At 43.3% G+C, this 20867-nt stretch overlaps 1 protein-coding gene across 1 annotated transcript in view; it reads left to right on the forward strand.

The window, feature by feature from the left end:
- Positions 1-20867, forward strand: part of LOC307126356 (uncharacterized protein) — a gene marked incomplete at its 5' end in the record, with an annotated part of 92522 nt that overhangs the window by 62491 nt on the left and 9164 nt on the right. The window contains 2 exons of the mRNA XM_079816822.1: positions 6735-6908; positions 10413-10586. Coding sequence (XP_079672948.1) covers positions 6735-6908; positions 10413-10586 — 348 coding nt within the window. The remainder of the gene's footprint in view (positions 1-6734; positions 6909-10412; positions 10587-20867) is intronic.

The raw sequence follows: 20867 nt of genomic DNA on the forward strand, positions 1-20867 counted from the left end.
TTAACTCCTAATACTTTTTCATGGGGTCTATCGAGACCAACTCATGCACCCATGCTGTCTTCTCCTCACTATGGGCTATCGCAGCCTTCTCTGCACACCGGCTTATCATTCTCAGTCGCCGCGTCTTTCTTGTACCCTCTCCTATCAAGGCTATATACACGGCCTAACCTGGCAGTCATACAGCCTATGTGGGTTTTTTTTTCGCACCCCGGCCTATCGAGGCAGTATACACGGCCTAACGTGGCAGTCCATACAGCCTACGCAGCTTTTCGTACCCCGGCCTCTCGTGGCAGTATATACGACCTAACGTGGCAGTCATTCAGCCTACGTGGCTTTTCGTACCCCGGCCTATTGAGGCAGTATACACGGCTAACGTGGCAGTCATACAGCCTACGCAGCTCTCTGTACCATGGCCTATTGAGGCAGTGAATATATGGCCAACGCGGCAGAACATACAGCCTACGCGGCTTTTCGTACCCCGGCCTATTGAGGCAGTGAATATATGGCCAACGTGGCAGAACATACAGCCTACGCGGCTTTTCATACCCCGGCCTATTGAGGCAGTGAATGTATGGCCAACGTGGCAGAAAATACAGCCTACGCAGCTTTTCGTACCCCGGCCTATTGAGGCAGTATATACGACCTAATGTGGCAGAACATACAGCCTACGCGGCTTTTCGTACCCCGGCCTATTGAGGCAGTGAATGTATTGCCAACGTGGCAGAACATACAGCCTACGCAGCTTTTTGTACCCCGGCCTCTTGTGGCAGTATATACGACCTAATGTGGCAGTTCATACAGCCTACGCAGCTCTCCGTACCATGGCCTATTGAGGCATTGAATACATGGCCAACGTGGCAGTCCATACAGCCTACGCGGCTTTTGCAGTAGCATAACAATTCCCTCTGTTTATTGGTTAACACCTATGTCAATATCCATATCTATTGCATGTTCAATGTCCATATTCTAAGTAATTCTTATGCAAATACTGGTGGTGGTGTCACAGCGTCACATTCTCAGATTATTACTCATCCCGTTCGTCAGTCTCTATAGCTCTTATTCTTCGTCAATTGCCTAACGTGGCCTTTGTCTCCAGGTAGCCTTCGTCTCCAGGTGGCCTAACGTGGCCTTCGTCTCCAGGTGGCCTAACGTGGCCTTCGTCTCCAGCTGGCCTAACGTGGCCTTCGTCTCCAGCTGGCCTAACGTGGCCTTCATCTCCAGCTGGCCTAACGTGGCCTTCGTCTCCAGCTGGCCTAACGTGGCCTTCGTCTCCAGCTGGCCTAACGTGGCCTTCGTCTCCAGGTGGCCTAACGGGGCCTTCGTCTCCAGGTGGCCTAACGTGGCCTTCGTCTTCAGGTGGCCTTCATCTACATGCGGCCTAACGTGGCCTTCATTTCCATGCGGCCGATCAAGGCTCTGTTTTGTGGCCGTTCAAGGCTTTCATCTCTACCTGGCTGATCAAGGCCCATCTGCAGCCGTTCAAGGCTTTTGTCTCTACCTGGCTGATCAAGGCCCGTCTGCGGCCGTTCAAGGCTTTCATCTCTACCTGGCTGATCAAGGCCCATCTGCGGCCGTTCAAGGCTTTCATCTCTACCTGGCTGATCAAGGCCCATCTGCGGCCGTTCAAGGCTTTCATCTCTACCTGGCTGATCAAGGCCCGTCTGCGGCCGTTCAAGGCTTTTGTCTCTACCTGGCTGATCAAGACCCGTCTGCGGCCGTTCAAGGATTTCGTCTCTACCTGGCTGATCAAGGCCCGTCTGCGGCCGTTCAAGGCTTTCGTCTCTACCTGGCTGATCAAGGCCCGTCTGCGGCCGTTCAAGGCTTTTGTCTCTACCTGGCTGATCAAGGCCCGTCTGCGGCCGTTCAAGGCTTGTCTCTACCTGACTGATCAAGGCCCGTCTGCGGCCGTTCAAGGCTTGTCTCTACCTGACTGATCAAGGCCCGTCTGCGGCCGTTCAAGGCTTTTGTCTCTACCTGGCTGATCAAGGCCCGTCTGCGGCCGTTCAAGGCTTTCGTCTCTACCTGGCTGATCAAGGCCTGTCTGCGGCCGTTCAAGGCTTTCGTCTCTACCTGGCTGATCAAGGCCCATCTGCGGCAGTTCAAGGAATCGCAGCATTTACGACGGGCGAGTATACAATTCTTTCACAATTTTTGTGGGTGTGTAGGTCCCGTCCTGGAGGAACTAATTTCCTCTACCAATTCTTTGGGGGTGGCTGCGCCCCTGCCTTCATCTTCAGGTAGGAAATGCAGAGTCCATTACCCTCGTGACGAGCGCTACGGACGTGGCCTACGCCAAAGAACCTCTAATTTAATACTTGCTGGTCTGCTAATAAACTTGTGGTGTTATCATACTTTATCTGGTCTCCCGAGTCTTCCTGGTAGAAATGAAGCTTATGCGCAAGTTCTGGCAGGAAGATTCAATGTTACGTCACTTATCATATTCAGACCTATCCAATCAAGTCATAATTCTCAGAGTATAAAAGATCGGTAATTAACACATGTCTGAGTTCACAGATGCTGACGCCAGCATTACCTCCATCCTCCCCACCACCACCAGGTCGGTCCCTGTCTATACCTCCCGGGGGCGGCTGCGCCCCTGCCTTCATCTTCAGGCAGGAAATGCAGAGTCCGTTACCCTCGTGACGAGCGCTACGGACGGGGCCTACGCCAAAGAACCTCTAATTTAATACTTGCTGGTCTGCTAATAAACTTGTGGTGTTATCATACTTTATCTGGTCTCCCGAGTCTTCCTGGTAGAACTGCCAATTCTCCAGATTGCTAGTCCGCCACTGCTTTCAGCGCACCTCCATATTCTGACCCCGCCTACTGTGCTTTTGTTAAGGTTTACACATGGCCACTAGATCCATCATGAACTGTATTCAGAGACCTTCATGTCACACAGGATATTAGATATGTGATCAATAAATAATAAAGTAAAATATTAAATTTTCATGCACATTTCATTGTCATTGCTCCGTTTAAGCCCTGTTTTAATCTCTAGTCTCTCTTTCCTTGCTGTTTATATTGCTCAATATAATTGAATCATCAAAATAAATCTTATATTATCGATCACATTAATCTGACTTAGCTAGCTTTAATCAAAATCGTTATTGTTCACACAACGTGCTAGCATTTAGCTAGCCTGTCAGTCTGCCATCACTGCATGTCGTCTTTTTTTTCCCATCAAACAACTGTGGTAAGTTAGATCAATCAATAAACATGGTTGAGCCATGTCATCTTCTCCTGTTATTGTCACTTGCACTGCCTGTCATATGTTTAACATAGCCTTCTCTGTCAGTGGTGAACTCTGTACAATGTTCAGTTCCGGCTGTAGAGCCCGTGCAGCAGGGCAACTGGGTTATTGTGAGATGGCATAGTCGCGGATAAAAAAAACCACTCTTCCGTTCCGATTCAGAACTTGGTTGCTCTGTCACAGTCTCATCCTCGCCGAACAGACTCAGAGCTTGGTTAACTGTTACAGTCTCATCCTTGCTGGGGAGACTCAGAACTTGGTGAACTGTTTGTCTCTCTCAAGGTGAAACTCAGAACAAGGTGTGTCTGTTGAAAGGGTACCTTTATCCTTTTCCGAATAGGAGGAGATTGCAATTTGGCGCTTCTCCATTCCAGTGTTGCGATTGGCTGCTGGCATCAGAGGGGGCACACCGTGTGGCCCACCCTCCTTTCTCCTGTGGAACTCATTTGCATGCTGTACACAGTTAGAAGTCTTTAAAGTGTCTTTAAAGTTTACTAATGCATTTCTCACTTTCCAAACCACCATCAGAATACCCTTATTAGCAATAGGCACTATTCTAAACAAATAGAAACCAAACATGATGGGAAAAGATTGAACTGTTCATTCATTTGTTCATTAACAGCTGATTCTGTGTAAGATGTTGCATTACAATTAGCTGTCACTGAGAATACTTATTTCTCTGAATAAGTATGAAATGGATGTATGTAGTTTACATCAGTCTTAAGGTTTCCAAACGTAGTTATGAATGGATTTAGATGGATCATTGTGGCCTTTCTTTCACCCACTACTGCTGAGGTCCTGTTGAATTTTTATGGCAGTCATAGACCAGGACACTAGGGATTTGGGTGAAGGGCAGAAACTGCATGTGGACCAATGAGATGTTTTGTCCTTCCTGGGCTTGGTACAAGAGTTCTTCTTATTGCCCTCTTAGAGGTGTCTGGCTGTTGTCCTAGCATCTTTATCGGATGGCGTTTGACAGTTTGTTTGTGTCAGTCTACGAAGATCCAATCAAAATATAGAAAACCTTTGTCCACTGTTATGGACAGAGAGTGGCCCGGCCATAAACTGGGCCCTGGAATGTGTTGTTTACTACAGTTGTTTTAACCAGTTGTTAAAATGATTTGGTTCAAAGGAAGCAGACGCGTTGTGTGCAAATCCCGTCTGTTAGAACATTGTGAAAGATTTGTCAACACACAGAAAACACTTCATAACTGAATAATAATTAATAATTTGTTACATTCACATAGCGCTTTTCTAGGCACTCAAAGCGCGTTAAAATGATTTGGTTCAAAGGAAGCAGACGCGTTGTGTGCAAATCCCGTCTGTTAGAACATTGTGAAAGATTTGTCAACACACAGAAAACACTTCATAACTGAATAATAATTAATAATTTGTTACATTCATATAGCGCTTTTCTAGGCACTCAAAGCGCGTTAAAATGATTTGGTTCAAAGGAAGCAGACGCGTTGTGTGCAAATCCCGTCTGTTAGAACATTGTGAAAGATTTGTCAACACACAGAAAACACTTCATAACTGAATAATAATTAATAATTTGTTACATTCATATAGCGCTTTTCTAGGCACTCAAAGCGCTTTACATAGAAAGGGGGAATCTCCTCATCCACCACCAATATGCAGCACCACCTGGATGATGTGATGGCAGCCATATTGCACCAGAACGCCCACCACACACCAGCTGATTGGTGAAGCGGAGACAGAGTGATGAAGCCAATCGTATATATATATATGGGGATGATTGCCATGATGGACAGGGGCCAGTGGGCGAATTTGGCCAGGATGCTGGGGTTACACCCCTAATCTTTATCAAAGGACATCCTGGGATTTTTAATCACCACAGAGATTCAGGACCTCTGTTTAACGTCTCATCTGAAGGACGGTGCTTGTTACAGTATAGTGTCCCCATCACTATACTGGGGTGTTAGGACCCACACAGACCACAGGGTGAGCGCCCCCTGCTGGCCTCACTAACACCTCTACCAGCAGCAACCTAGTTTTCCCAGGAGGTCTCTCATCCAGGTACTGACCAGGCTTAGCCCTGCTTAGCTTCAGTGGGAAACCAGTCTTGGGCTAAAGGGTTGGGCTTGGCCCCTTAGTTTCAGTGAAAGGAACTCTTAATGCTTCACCAAGACATTTTAGACAATTTCATGCTCCCAGCATGACTGCGCACCAGTTTACAAAGCGTCACTCCATAAAGACATGAATGAGCGAGTTTGGTTTGGAGGAACTTGACTGGCCTGCACACAGTCCTTACCTCAACTCAATAGAACACCTTTGGGATGAATTAGAATGGAGACTGCAAGCCAGGCCTTCTCATCCAACATCAGTGCCTGATCTCACAAATGCGCTTCTAGAAGAATGGTCAAAAATTCCCATAAACACACTCCTAAACCTTGTGGAAAGCCTTCCCAGAAGAGTTGAAGCTGTTATAGTTGCAAAGGGTGGGCCAACTCCATATTATACACTATGGATTAAGATTGCGATGTCATTAAAGGGGTCATGAACTGAGAAATCAACTTTTCCTTGAGCTTTTGATATATAAAAGGTCATCGTAATATAAGAATACCCTGTAAGTTTCGGAGCTGAAAACTTCCTTGTTAGTCAAATAAAGCTTTTTATTGACAGCTGGCTCGTCAAACAAGAAATCTGCGAATGTGTTTCCCAGTGACATCAGAGTGCAGTGAAACGCCGCCTAAACAGAAGAAGGCCAACGCCTAATTCTGTAGCCCCGTCCACCGATTTGCGCATGACATGTAATAGCTAAATAACATAGAACTACTAAACAGATCAAGCTACCAAGCAATAAAAATGCCATTGAAGATTGCAAAATATTGTGCAGTGCCTGGTTGTGGAAGAACAAAGTCGCTGCATAATCTTCCTTTGGATTCCAATATTAGGAATGCGTTGAACTTTATTTCTTAAATGGGCTCGTACTCATCCACTGTCTCAGTGTGTTGGCTTGCCATATCCCACACAAGATAACAATCAACAATCAATAAATGTTAAAGTCCCTGTTTAATATATGAGAAACAATAAACAACAAACTTCAAACGATAAACTTTGCAAAACAATGTATTTCTTGAATATGCAAAAGATAAAACAATTCCTTACTTTTAATTGAGCATAAAAGTATTAAGAGGTTTAGCATCACAGCATAAGCATGCTTCCATCTTCATTATTGCACTTCTCTAACACCACTATTTATACTATGATGTGTGCATTATAGCACATTTGCGCAGTGTGGAAGAAAATTACATGTAACACTGTGAACTTGTTATAATATGTGCTCCAGGTTATAAACCCTACTTGATAATTCAATTCAATTCAATTCTAATTTATTTGTATAGCGCTTTTCACAATACACATTGTTTCAAAGCAGCTTTACAGAAAGTGCATTTCATAAATGTACATTAAAAAATAATGTATAAACACATTATTGCTGTTTGTTTTGTTCTTTACACAGGCTACCATTCTGTAATCTCACTGCTCTGTCCTGTGAGAGTTTGTCTTCAGCTCTACAATCCTCAAACTGTGTCCTGAGAGAGCTGGACCTGCGTAACAATGACCTGCAAGATTCTGGAGTGAAGCTTCTTTCTGATGGACTGAAGAGCCCAAACTGTCAGCTGCAGATACTGAGGTGAATTGCTGTTCATATAATAATTAACAAAGTGCTATCACAATAAATAACTATTAAATATTGTCACTAATTGAGGCATTTAGTGACAATATAAGGACACGGAAAGCTGCCGGCCCTGACAGGCTGGAAGGCACCATCCTAAAGACTTGCAAAGAACAACTGAACCCAGTGTTCAGAGGACTGTTTCAGAAATCACTTGACAAAGTCCCAAAGATATGGAAAACAGCGGGAATAATTACACCACTTCCTAAGACACCCAAACCAGTCAGACTGAATGATTTAAGACCAGTGGCACTCACTTCTGTTGCTAGGTGTGGAAAAAGGTGTGTGGAAGATGCTGTCACAACCCTCCTGAATGGAATTTACAAACACCTTGAAACACCTGCCTCTCATGTATGCATCCTGTTTGCAGACTACTCTTCAGCTTTCAATACCATAGTCACACTTGTTGATAGAGAAGCTGACAAATATGGGTGTAAATCTCACTCTTGTAAAGTGGATTCAGGACTTTTTAACAGGCAGACAACAGCAGGTCACAGTCAGTCAAGAACCATCATGACAAACACAGGAGTGCTGCAAGAATGTGTTTTATCACCATTGTTATTTATTTTATATACAAATGATCGTTTCAGTCACCATTCCAACTGTTCATTGATTAAGTTTGCAGACGACGTTACCCTAGTTGGTTTTTTAATAGATAATGAACAGGATTACAGGACTGAGGTTGACCACTTCCACAAATGGTGCAATCAAAACTCACTAATTGTAAACATTTCAAAAACAAAAGAAATGGTGATCGATTTTAGGAAAAGGCCCCCTCCTGCAACCTTTTACTATTCATGGGACAGTTATTGAGACTGTGGAGGAGCTTGCTGGACAGGGTGACTAAAATGGGCAGGAAAATTACTGGATCGGATGTTAAAAGCATCTCCAACCTCACAGATCAGTATACCCTCAATTTGGCTCTGAGGATACTGGATGATCCATCCCACCCACTTTGTCCCCCCCCCCCCCCCCTCCCCTCTGGACATAGATTTAGAATGCCATTGACAAAAACCAAACAAGCCATTACATCATTTGTGCAGAGGAGCATTCAGTTATTGAACAGATCAGACACAGGCACATAGACATTATATAATGTGCACTATTGATTAGTTATTTAATTATTTATTGATTAATTTTAGCTACTGGAATGATCATTGCATGTTTACCACCATTGCTGCGTTGTTGTGTTGTTTATGTTTTGTTTTCTGTATCTTCTATGTCTATAATGTTGTAGGAGTTTGGTGTGGTTTTTACTTTATTGTTAGTTATTGTTATCTGTGCTAGTGTCCAATGTGGCTCTCTTGAGTGTAAAACAAATTTCTCTTTGCAGCAGATAGGCCTTCATGCTGCCCATCATAAATCAAAGCACGAGACAGACAGGGGTCGGAGGACAACACGGGAAAAGGGGACAGAATGGACAATATTTGTCTGTATTTACAATACACATGCCACGGTTTAGCTGCGCGTGACAAATGCTGCCAGTGTGAAAGCACAATGGGCGAGCCCTGCCCATTATGCACAGCTTCTGCGCTGCCACCGCACTGCTTGCACGTGCAGTGTGAAACCGGCATAAGAGCGGCTCAGTTTTCAGTAAATGCTGCTTCACAAACTCATCTCTGCAAGAGTTGAGAAGTATTAAGAGTTTTAGGAGCATAGCATAGGTAACAAGCATGCTTCCATCTCCATTGCTGTACTTCTCCAACACCACAATTTATACTATGATGTATGCACTATAGCACACCGAGAGGTGTGGAAGAAAATTACATGAAACAGGCTTGGACCTGTTATAATACACTCACCTAAAGGATTATTAGGAACACCATATTAATACTGTGTTTGACCCCCTTTCGCCTTCAGTACTGCCTTAATTCTATGTGGCATTGATTCAACAAGGTGCTGAAAGCATTCTTTAGAAATGTTGGCCCATATTGATAGGATAGCATCTTGCAGTTGATGGAGATTTGTGGGATGCACATCCAGGGCACGAAGCTCCTGTTCCACCACATCCCAAAGATGCTCTATTGGGTTGAGATCTGGTGACTGTGGGGGCCATTTTAGTACAGTGAACTCATTGTCATGTTCAAGAAACCAATTTGAAATGATTGGAGCTTTGTGACATGGGGCATTATCCTGCTGGAAGTAGCCATCAGAGGATGGGCACATGGTGGGCATAAAGGGATGGACATGGTCAGAAACAATGCTCAGGTAGGCCGTGGCATTTAAACCATGCCCAATTGGCACTAAGGGGCCTAAAGTGTGCCAAGAAAACATCCCCCACACCATTACACCGCCTCCACCAGCCTGCACAGTGGTAACAAGGCATGATGGATCCATGTTCTCATTCTGTTTACGCCAAATTCTGACTCTACCATCTGAATGTCTCAACAGAAATCCAGACTCATCAGACCAGGCAACATTTTTGCAGTCTTCAACTGTCCAATTTTGGTGAGCTTGCGTAACCACCCCTCCCAGTCTGGCGTGGGGTGTGGGAGAAAGAGAAGTTATTAGATAGAGCAGCGGGTGTTGCTGAGTCTTCTGGGCGGACCCAGGTCTCAGTCAAGGCCAAGATTTTGAGAGCGGATTGAGTGGCAAAGGCTGGAATGAAGTCAGCTTTATTGACCGCTGACTGACAATTCCATAGGCCCACAGAAAAAGAGGGAGGAGCATTAGCAGAGGAAGGAACAGGACGTAGATTAGCAAGGTTACGGTGTTGTGTAGGCCTGCGTGTAATAGTGGGGCGTGGTTGAGAGATAACGGGAATGGACTGTACACACATGGTTAGAAAGAAAAGGAAGGTGAAAGAGGACAAGAGATGGAGATAGCTCAGAGCCACACGCAGAGGCTGAAAACGCAGGCTGAACGCTTCCGCGCCAGCTATGGAACGCTCTGTAAATAGATACTATACACTGCTAGAGTGAGTTCAGGTGGGAGCTCGGCAGGCTCTGATAATTATACTTAAACGCCCGTGAATGGCTTCAAATCAATACCAATCTCTGCCTGAATAGGGTAACTTACTTAAGTGCAAAAGGCTCGTTCAGTAATAACAAACTCGTATAACAAACTCGTATTTCAGTCATATTTCACATACATATTTTCACACCATTCTTTGTAAACCTTAGAAATGGTGGTGAGTGAAAATCCCAGTAACTGAGCAGATTGTGAAATACTCAGACCAGCACGTCTGGCACCAACAACCATGCCACGCTCAAAATTGCTTAAATCACATTTCTTTCCCATTCTGACATTCAGTTTGGAGTTCAGGAGATTGTCTTGACCAGGACCACACCCCTAAATGCATTGAAGCAACTGCCATGTGATTGGTTGATTAGATAATTGCATTAATGAGAAATTGAACAGGTGTTCCCAATAATCCTTTAGGTGAGTGTATGTGTGAGTGTAGGTTATAAACCCTACTTGATAAATACATTAATAGCGCTGTTTGTTTTGTTCTTTACACAGGCTACCATTCTGTAATCTCACTGCTCTGTCCAGTGAGAGTTTGTCTTCAGCTCTACAATCCTCAAACGGTGTTCTGAGAGAGCTAGACCTGAGTAACAATGACCTGCAGGATGCTGGAGTGAAGCTTCTTTCTGATGGACTGAAGAGCCCAAACTGTCAGCTGCAGATACTGAGGTAAATAGTTTTTCATATATTATCAAAGTGCTATCACAATAAATAACCATTAAGTATTTTCGCTAAATTATCTGCTCTCAATGGAATGCCAGAACAAGACACAAAACCAACAGTGGATTGTATGAAGACTCAAATAGAACAATGGCCTGAAAATTGCTGCTTTTTCAAACACATTTATTTCATGCATGGATTGCTCCCGACAGCACTGCACAAGCCAGCATTGTCATCTAGTGGCTGTGTTCGGGACACCCTTAGCATCTCAGACAGATTCCAAAATGAACACGGCATGGGCGAGTATAAGGGATGAGCAACAGTGGTCGAGTAATCGAGTACTCTAACGTGACAGCGACCATCGATTATGAGAACGAGTATCGCCCTGACTTTAAAAAAAACTATTTGTCTCTTTTTTATTGGTTATTGCGTCATTTTGCGCGGTACCTGAGGTCTGATTGGTTAGCGTTATACAGCACACCTCCAGAACGTGGCGAAATAAAGTGAAACTGAGGCGTGCACTGCAGTGATGTCTGGAATCACTGTGATCATTAAATGGTTAGTGCAAGATGTGCAGCGCCAATCTGTCATAGCCTACATAGCATTATAATGAGAACACAATGGAAATAGAATGCTGTAAATTCTCTGTGCTTAGTTCCCCGTCTATCAGCTGTTAAAGGAAATCCACAGAGGAACTAGCGAGAACACTCAGGCAAGCGCATGAAGTTCATGTGTGCATTCGCATCCTTTTCTGCAGATGCACGTTGTAAGATTACTTTTATGTTGTCTATATCTGATTCATCTAATATAAAATGCGTTTGGTTGAGCTTAATAAGCTAGCAAAGCGCGGCCATTATACCGGCTGTTGTTCATTCTCTTCAGTTTCAGCTCAAATGCAATGCTTGACATTATGGTTTAGAGACGGTCATATTACATAAATGTAAATGTAAATATTTTTTTTAGATAGGCTATTTTTCAGAAAGTGCATTTCATAGATGAACAGTAAAAATGTTAGAAAGACAATGTTAAAGAATAATGTTCGAAAAAGTTAATCAATCGTGTATTAATTTAGGCCATAACAACACTGGCGTTGAGTCGTCTCTTCACAGGCGTGGAGTCGTCTCATCACAGGTGTTGGGGCATCCGAAGTCTCCATGAGCGGCTGGATACAAACTGGAACTGGCGAACTATTTACCTCGGGACTAGTGTCCCGAGATAACAACAGAAAAGCAGAGGGGAAATAATTAGCGTAGCTGCTGTTCAGAATATTATATTAATGCTTTTGATCCGATTTAACTGTAGTATAAAGGGTAATTATAATGTGAATGCTTGGCTAAAGAGATGCGTCTTTAATCTAGTTTTAAACTGGGACAGCGAGTCTGAGCCTCGAACAATATCAGGAAGACTATTCCAGAGTTTAGGAGCCAAATGTGAAAAAGCCCTCCCTCCTTTAGTGGACTTAGATATCCTAGGAATGACCAGAAGCCTAGAGTTTAGTGACCTTAAAGAGCGCGATGGATTGTAGGGCAATAGAAGATCCGTTAGATACACTGGAGCTAAACCATTTAGGGCTTTATAGGTCAGTAGCAATACTTTGTAATTGATACGGAACTTAATAGGTAATCAGTGTAGAGATGATAAAATTGGTGTTATATGATCATATTTTCTTGACCTAGTAAGAACTCTAGCAGCTGCGTTTTGGACTAACTGTAGTTTGTTTATTGAGGAAGCAGGACAACCAGCTAATAAAGCATTACAGTAATCTAATCTCGAGGTCATGAATGCATGAACTAACTTTTCTGCATCCGGAATAGATAGCATGTTATGTAGCTTAGCAATGTTTCTAAGGTGGAAAAATGCCGTTCTTGTAACATATGAAATATGATTTTCGAATGTCAGGTTGCGGTCTAATATAACACCCAGGTCTTTTACTGTAGTGGATAAAGTGACAGGACATCCTTCCAAGGTAAAGTTGTATTGTGCGAGGTTTTGTGGGCAGTTTTTTGGACGAATAAGTAATACCTCCGTTTTATCTGAATTTAATAGCAGAAAATTACACGTCATCCAGTATTTAATATCTTCAACACACGCTGTCAGTTTAGATAATTTAGCGTTATCATCCGGGCGGGATGAAATATATAATTGAGTGTCATCAGCATAACAGTGGAAATTAATTCCATGTTTTCTTATAATATTACCAAGTGGCAGCATATATATTGAGAATAGCAGAGGGCCTAATACGGATCCTTGCGGCACCCCATAGTCTACTGACATCATCCTGGATTTTTCCCCATTTAGACAGACAAAATGGTAGCGGTCTGATAAGTACGATCTAAACCAGTTTAATGCCTGTCCCTGAACACCAGTATAATTTTGAAGTCGATCTATGAGTATTTTATGATCTATAGTATCGAACGCAGCACTAAGATCGAGTAGAACTAGTATTGAGATACAGCCTTGGTCAGAAGCTAGAAGTAAATCATTTGTGATTTTAACGAGTGCAGTTTCTGTGCTATGATGCGGCCTGAATCCTGATTGAAATTTTTCATAGATATAAATTTCTTGCAAGAAAGAGCACAATTGAGCGAACACAACTTTTTCTAGTATTTTAGACATAAAATTGGTCTGTAATTTGCTAGGTTATTATGATCTAATTGTGGCTTCTTAATGAGAGGTTTTATGACTGCCAGCTTGAATATTCTTGGAACATGACCTAAAGATAAAGACGAGTTAATAATATTGAGAAGAGGTTCTTCCATTACAGGTAACAACTCTTTGAGTAGTTTAGTGGGTATTGGATCTAATAAACATGTTGTTGGTTTAGATGCAATGATAAGTTTATTTAGCTCTTCCTGTCCTATAGTTGTAAAGCGGTGTAGTAGTTCTTGAGGGGCGATAGTAGCGGTTGAATCATAAGACATCATTAAAGATTGTACATTTACAATTTTATTTCTGATGTTTTCTATTTTCTCAGTGAAGAAATTCATAAAATCATTACTACTAAACTGTAACGGAATATTTTGCTCAGGCGATGCTTGTTTATTTGTTAGTCTAGCCACGGTGTTAAATAAAAACCTTGGGTTATTTTGATTATTTTCTATTAGTTTGCGGAGATGCTCAGCCCTGGCTGCTTTTAGGGCCTTTTTATAACGTGACATACTATCTCTCCACGCGATTCTAAAGACCTCTAAATTAGTTTGTTTCCATTTACGCTCTAAGTTACAAGTTTCTCTCTTGATAACATGTGTAGCACTGTTGTACCATGGTGCTTTAGTTTTCTCTCTAACCTTTTTTAATCTAATTGGTGCAACAATTTCTAATGTGCTAGATAAAATGTTGCTCATACTGCTAGTCATTTCCTCTAGTTCATCTGTTTGTTTGGGTTCACTGAGCAGCTGAGACAGATCAGGTAAGCTATTTGAGAATCTATCTATAGTGGTTGGGAGGATTGTTCTGCCTGGTCAATAACGTGGCGCAACATGACAGAGTTCAGCAGTACGCAGTATGCAAGTTACCATGTAATGGTCAGTGACATCATCACTTTGCGGTATAATATCTATTTCGGTTGGGTTGGTTCCATGTGATATAATTAAATCTAGTGTGTGATTAAGACGATGAGTGGGACCAGTGACGTTTTGCTTGATCCCAAAGGAGTTTAATAGATCTGTAAACGCAGCCCCTAATGCATCATTTGTGTTATCTACGTGTATGTTAAAATCTCCAACAATTAATGCTTTATCAACGTTGACCAACAGATCTGAGAAAAAGTCTGCAAACTCTTTTAAGAAATCAGCATAGGGCCCTGGAGGTCTATACACAGTAGCCAGGGCTAGAGATAATACGGATTTCTTTCTTATACCTAAGAGCGTAACATTTAGCACTAGTACTTCAAACGAATTAAACCTGTGACCTGTTTTCTGAGTAACATTAAGAATATCTCTATAGATTGTTGCAACACCGCCGCCACGACCAATCAGACGGGGCTCATGCTTATAACAGTATCCTGGCAGAGTAGACTCATTTAGACCGAAATAATCATTTGGCTTAAGCCAGGTTTCAGTAAGGCAAAGTACATCGAAACTATTATCTGTGACCATTTCATTTACAATAACCGCCTTAGGTGTGAGCAATCTAATGTTTAGAAGACCTAGTTTTGGAAATTGTTTTTGTTCACTAATATTTAGCTTTTCTGGTTTAATCACAATTAGATTTTTCCTGGATCTTACAGTAGATTTAATGTTTGACCTCACTAAACGAGGAATAGACACAGTTTCTATATAATGTTCTACATTGGTACTTATGTCAATTAAGTTAGAACAGGAAAGACTGTGATCTGGACTTTGACTTACTAGTCATATGGTGGTGTGTAACGCCTTGGAGATGTTGTCCGACAGAAGAGCCGCTCCGATTCTGCTGGGGTGAAGGCCATCAGGACGGAAGAGCCTAGGTCGCTCCCAGAAAAGATTCCAATTATTTACAAAGAGCAGCTTCTGTTCGTTACACCATGACATTAACCATTCATTTAGAGCAAATAATCTACTGAACTTTTCATGTCCTAGTCGGTACGTGGGAAGGGGTCCAGACACGATGATCGTTGCTTCAGGCGATGTTCTGCGCACCGTCTCGATCAGGCTCCTGTAGTCCCTCTTCAGAACCTCCGTCTGCCGCAGCCTGGTGTCGTTCGTTCCCGCGTGCAACACGACAGCTCCGATGCGCTCGTCACCGCTCAGGATCTCGGGAACCTGCGCAGCGACATCGAGAACACGAGCACCAGGAAAGCAGTGAGTGATTACCTTGCCTTTACCTGAGGTAGCGTGGACATGCCGGACGATGGAAGTACCGATGACCACAGCGTCGCGTTCCGTCTCGCGAAGAGGGGAGAAGCGGTTCTGGGTGGAGATCTCGAAGACCGGGAGGGGCGGAGAGGTCCTAGCTCTGGTCCTGGCTCGCGTCTTCCGCTGTGGAAAAACCCACGGTCCCCGGTGCTGTGTCAGTGCCGGAGTGAACGAAACCAGGGATGATCGCGTCCTGTGCAAAGAAACACACGGAGTAGACGAGCTCGGAGTCAACAGGTTATTAACCACTGACTTGTGTGCATCGGCGCGTGATGTTTCAAGCGCTGATCGTCGCTCTCTCAGCACGGCTTGTCTGTCTAGAAGGTCGCTAATCTTCTTCTCCACCGATTCCAACTCCAACAGCACCGAATGCAGCTCGAACGTGTCCTCGCCTGCACTCAAAGGTAACATTAGACACACATCCGAGTTATTCGCCATTGTAGCAGATGTGCTACGATGACGAATTGTCGGTACAGTGACGGGTGTAAATAAGTTTACCACGCATGCAATGCTAGCGGGCTACGGCTACCGGTGTAAATAAGTTTACCACGCATGCAATGTTAGCGGGCTACGGCTACCGGTGTAAATAAGTTTACCACGCGTGCAATGCTAGCGGGCTACGGCTACCGGTGTAAATAAGTTTACCACGCGTGCAATGCAATCGGGCTACGGCTACCGGTGTAAATAAGTTACCACGCGTGCAATGCTAGCGGGCTACGGCTACCGGTGTAAATAAGTTACCACGCGTGCAATGCAATCGGGCTACGGCTACCGGTGTAAATAAGTTACCACGCGTGCAATGCTAGCGGGCTACGGCTACCGGTGTAAATAAGTTACCACGCGTGCAATGCTAGCGGGCTACGGCTAGTAGCGGAAGTTCGGATATAAGTAGTGATATCAAAGCAATCCGATTGTTTTTTATAGAGAATCGTATCGGAGATATATTCACACGCTGTAAATAGTAGAAAATATTCGTTTGTAAGCGAGTGTTAAGGAGAAAATCAAGGATTACGAATCAAATCGACGGAGCTCTAACACCAACAGCGTGCTCACCATGAAAATATTAGTAATGCAGCAGTGCTATACTGTTCTCGTATTTTTTAACAGTAGACCTAGTTTATTTAAAGTTTTTCGTTATGAGTTTGAAAACGCACAGTGATGTCTGTAAACACTTCGATCATGAATAATAAAATTAAGTGCAAGATGTCCAGAGTCAATCTGTCATAGCATTATAATGAGAACACGATTTTAATAAAATTATGTTTCTGTGTGCTTTCGTTGTCCGTGTATCAGGGTTGATAAGGGAAGAGCGCATTCAAAATGTTCCGTTTCAAACTATAGCCTGTAAAATCTAGCACGCTGAAGTTCTGCACATGCCCCGCCCCCGAGTACTCGAGTACTCGTTTTTGAGACCTATCGAAAAATTCCCATCCCTAGCGAGTACTTGCCAGTTGGCCAGTAACGCTTTAATGAATTCTAACAATGCATGGTTATAGGAATGTGATATGGCTTTGTGCGATTATCAGTTGTTTAACTGACGAGCTGCATGTTTCAGAGTAAAGCGCGAAACTCTGTTCATTGTTGCTGCAATTTTCGAATCAACTCTGAATAAGAGACAAATCTTAATAATTTAATAAAATTGTCTATTCTTCTGCAAAAGAAGAGTCAACAGTCGTACAGCCATCCTGAATGTCTGCAGAGCATTGCCTGCCAGTCATAAAAAAATGTGCAGCTCTTATAGTCATTTTCAAACAAGGTCATCAGCCCTCCTGTAAATTTCTATACATGGCAAAAGTTAGAAGCACGCACACACAAATATCCCCATGTATCCAGTCCATCTTAACCCCCTCGAGTCGCACCCTCGTGATCGACTTTTTTTCTTATCAGTGCCAAAGAGACTCAAAAAACTTGGTCAATTTTTATAATTTAGGCAAGTGTTATACATCATTACTAGGGGTGGCACGGTACATGGAAAAAAACCGAACCGTTCGGTTCGCTTGTCTCGGTTCGGAGTGTGTGCGTCGCACGGTTCGCGCATGCGCAATGTATCCTCGTGCCCGTATGTTACCTCAGACAGTGAGTGTCCTTTTCGTGCGAAATAAGAGGTGTGTGTGGACATACAGTAAAGTAAAAGTGGAGTGCTGCAGGTCACGTCACATGTAGAAATGAAAGTGGGAGAGATAAGGAAGGCTGCCCGGAGTTGGAGGATGTGCTAGCATCGTATAGCAGGGCAGATGCAGTGCGGCGAGTGGGAGCCGCGCCGCGCTAGCCCTTTGCGCATACACACACTGGCAGTGTTTGTCTCGCGCAGCTGAACCACGGCTCGTGGATTGCAAATACAGGCAAATATAGTCCATTCTGTCACATTTTCCGGTGCTCTCCTCCGACCCCGGTCTGTCTCGTGCTTTGATTTATGATGGGCAGCATATATCTGCTGCAAGACCGTGTTCCCCTCTGTCTCATACACACATTCATATGTTGTATATAAGTAATTCACATGATAAATGTAACATTTAAAAGTTAAGATATGCTTCTAGTTCTAATAATTTAAACATGCCTTTGAAGTTTTTGCAAAAACTTCTGGCAGTGTTGTGTTTTCGTATATTTTATTTTATTTTTTCACAGCGCTGGATGTCATATGGTGATTGTGAAACACACAGGACACTTCATGGTGAAATTTGTTAATCAGGTCAGCTGAATTAAAGCCACAGTGCATTGTTCTGATCAAAATTGATATGATTAACATGAAAAATGTTACGCCAATGTGTCGTCGGTAGACAGCCAGTTAGGAAACAACTTTATTTAACAATTTTTTAATACTGTATCCTAAATTGTGGATGATTAAGCCATATATACCATATGCTGAAGTAAATTTCTGGAGTGTTAACGATTAAAAAAAACAACAACAAGAACCGTACTTAACGGAAAACCGTGACCCTAAAACCGTGATACGAACCGAACCGTGGGTTTTATGAACCGTGCCACCCCTAATCATTACAATCTGTTATGTTTCTACGTTTAGTTGTGTACACTCATAATAAAAACAAAATGTTATGCTCTTTGCAAAAGAAAAAAACAAACATGATGCGTGATTTGCAGCCTCCCTGTAAAAGATGTCTGATCTGATTCTCTTCAGAAATTGACCTGTAGCTTATTAAAACTTATCACACAAACATGGGACATATGTCTAAAGAAGCGTTGAAATGTCAGGTTTTGAATAATGTAAATCAAAACGTAAACAAATATGCTGTGTTTATGTAATCTGTTTGAAAAGAGAGACATGTCCGTCATTTGCAAGCCTCTTCATTATCCGCTAATGCAGCCACGCCCATGGAGCATGCATTCCTTTGAGATTCAAATACTGACACGATGAGAATGATCAATGAGAGCAGAGTAAATGCCTCAACTCAAACACTTACATTGCTTTGAGACGCGGTGAGGAGGAATAATCTGAATAATCTAAACAGAGAATCTGTTTATTTCTAAGAGTAAATGACAGCTGATTGTAAATTTAACCCCCTCGAGTCAGTGGTTGTTGCCGGCGCGATCAGCTTGCTTTTTTTCTTATCAGTGCCAAAGAGACTCAAATAACTCTGACGTTTTTTATCATTCAGGCAAGTGTTATACATCATTATAATATGTTAAATTTCAATTTTTTTTGCGTACAGTCACAATAATTTTTTTTTTTTGGCTTTTTGCAATATAAAGAAAACAAACGATCGGCAGCCTCTCTGTCAAAGACGTTCATTCAGATAGTCTTCAGAAAAGGAGCTCTAGCTTAGTGAATACTTGTCTCACAAACATGAGACATATACTCACCTAAAGGATTATTAGGAACACCTGTTCAATTTCTCATTAATGCAATTATCTAATCAACCAATCACATGGCAGTTGCTTCAATGCATTTAGGGGTGTGGTCTGGTCAAGACAATCTCCTGAACTCCAAACTGAATGTCAGAATTGGAAAGAAAGGTGATTTAAGCAATTTTGAGCGTGGCATGGTTGTTGGTGCCAGACGGACCGGTCTGAGTATTTCAACATCTGCTCAGTTACTGGGATTTTCACGCACAACCATTTCTAGGGTTTACAAAGAATGGTGTGAAAAGGGAAAAACATCCAGTATGCGGCAGTCCTGTGGGCCAAAATGCCTTGTTGATGCTAGAGGTCAGCGGAGAATGGGCCGACTGATTCAAGCTGATAGAAGAGCAACTTTAACTGAAATAACCACTCGTTACAACCGAGGTATGCAGCAAAGCATTTGTGAAGCCACAACACGCACAACCTTGAGGCGGATGGGCTACAACAGCAGAAGACCCCACCGGGTACCACTCATCTCCACTACAAATAGGAAAAAGAGGCTACAATTTGCACAAGCTCACCAAAAGTGATATGACCAAGATGGCGGCGCGAGTAGATCGCGAGGCTCTGGTTCTCTCCAGATTCTGCAATTTTGCGGTATTTTTCCTGTTCTTCTCGGGTCTGTTCGCACAGAACAGTTGTGCCTTTACAACGTACACCCGCGCTGAGCTTTTGGATATTGGTTTGCAAATTTCCGACAGTTTTATGGACAATCTACAACTCCTTCCTGAGATCGCTAGGACACCCGTGACTCTGCACTCTACCCGGCCGGGCGGAAGTGCTAGAAGGCGGAGGAGAGATCGTAAACAAAGGCGGGGGAAGCGTGGAGGAACGCGTGCTAAGCTAACGCTTACTCCTCATCTTCTCTCTTTACCCAGCATTTTCCTTGCCAATGTACGGTCGCTAGTGAACAAAATGGAGGAGATTCGACTCAGCATCACACACAGTAAGAAACTTTTGAACTGTAACGTCCTAATATTCACGGAAACCTGGTTAAACAGCGGAATACCGGACACCGCTATCGAGCTAGCGGGACGCCACACACTCCGGGCGGATAGAACATTAGATGGCTCCGGGAAGAGCAGAGGGGGTGGATTGTGCATTTATATTAACAAAGCTTGGTGCACAAACTCTGCTATTGTTGGGAGTCATTGTTCAGCTAACCTGGAGTTTCTCATGGTTAAATGTAGACCGTTTTATCTACCGCGGGAGTTCACCTCCACCATTATCACTGCGGCCTATATTCCACCCGATGCTGATGCCAAGCTTGCTATGAAAGAACTTCACGCAGCCATCAGTAAACAACAGACTGATCACCCGGAAGCTGCGTTTATTGGTGCAGGTGACTTTAATCACTCAAACTTAAAGTCAGTGCTACCCAAGTTTCACCAGCTTGTTTCCTGCCACACCAGAGGAAACAAAACCTTAGACCATGTTTACACAAACATGGCGGGAGCTTACGTTGCAACACCCCTCCCCCAACTGGGACAGTCAGACCACATCTCTTTGTTTCTCAGACCCAAATATGCACCCCTCATCAATCGTGTGAAGCCATCAGTGAAAACCATCAAGGTGTGGCCTGCGGGGGCAGACTCCA

The sequence above is a fragment of the Gobio gobio genome, assembly GCF_949357685.1.
Source record: "Gobio gobio genome assembly, chromosome: 5".
Taxonomy (NCBI): Eukaryota; Metazoa; Chordata; class Actinopteri; order Cypriniformes; family Gobionidae; genus Gobio; species Gobio gobio.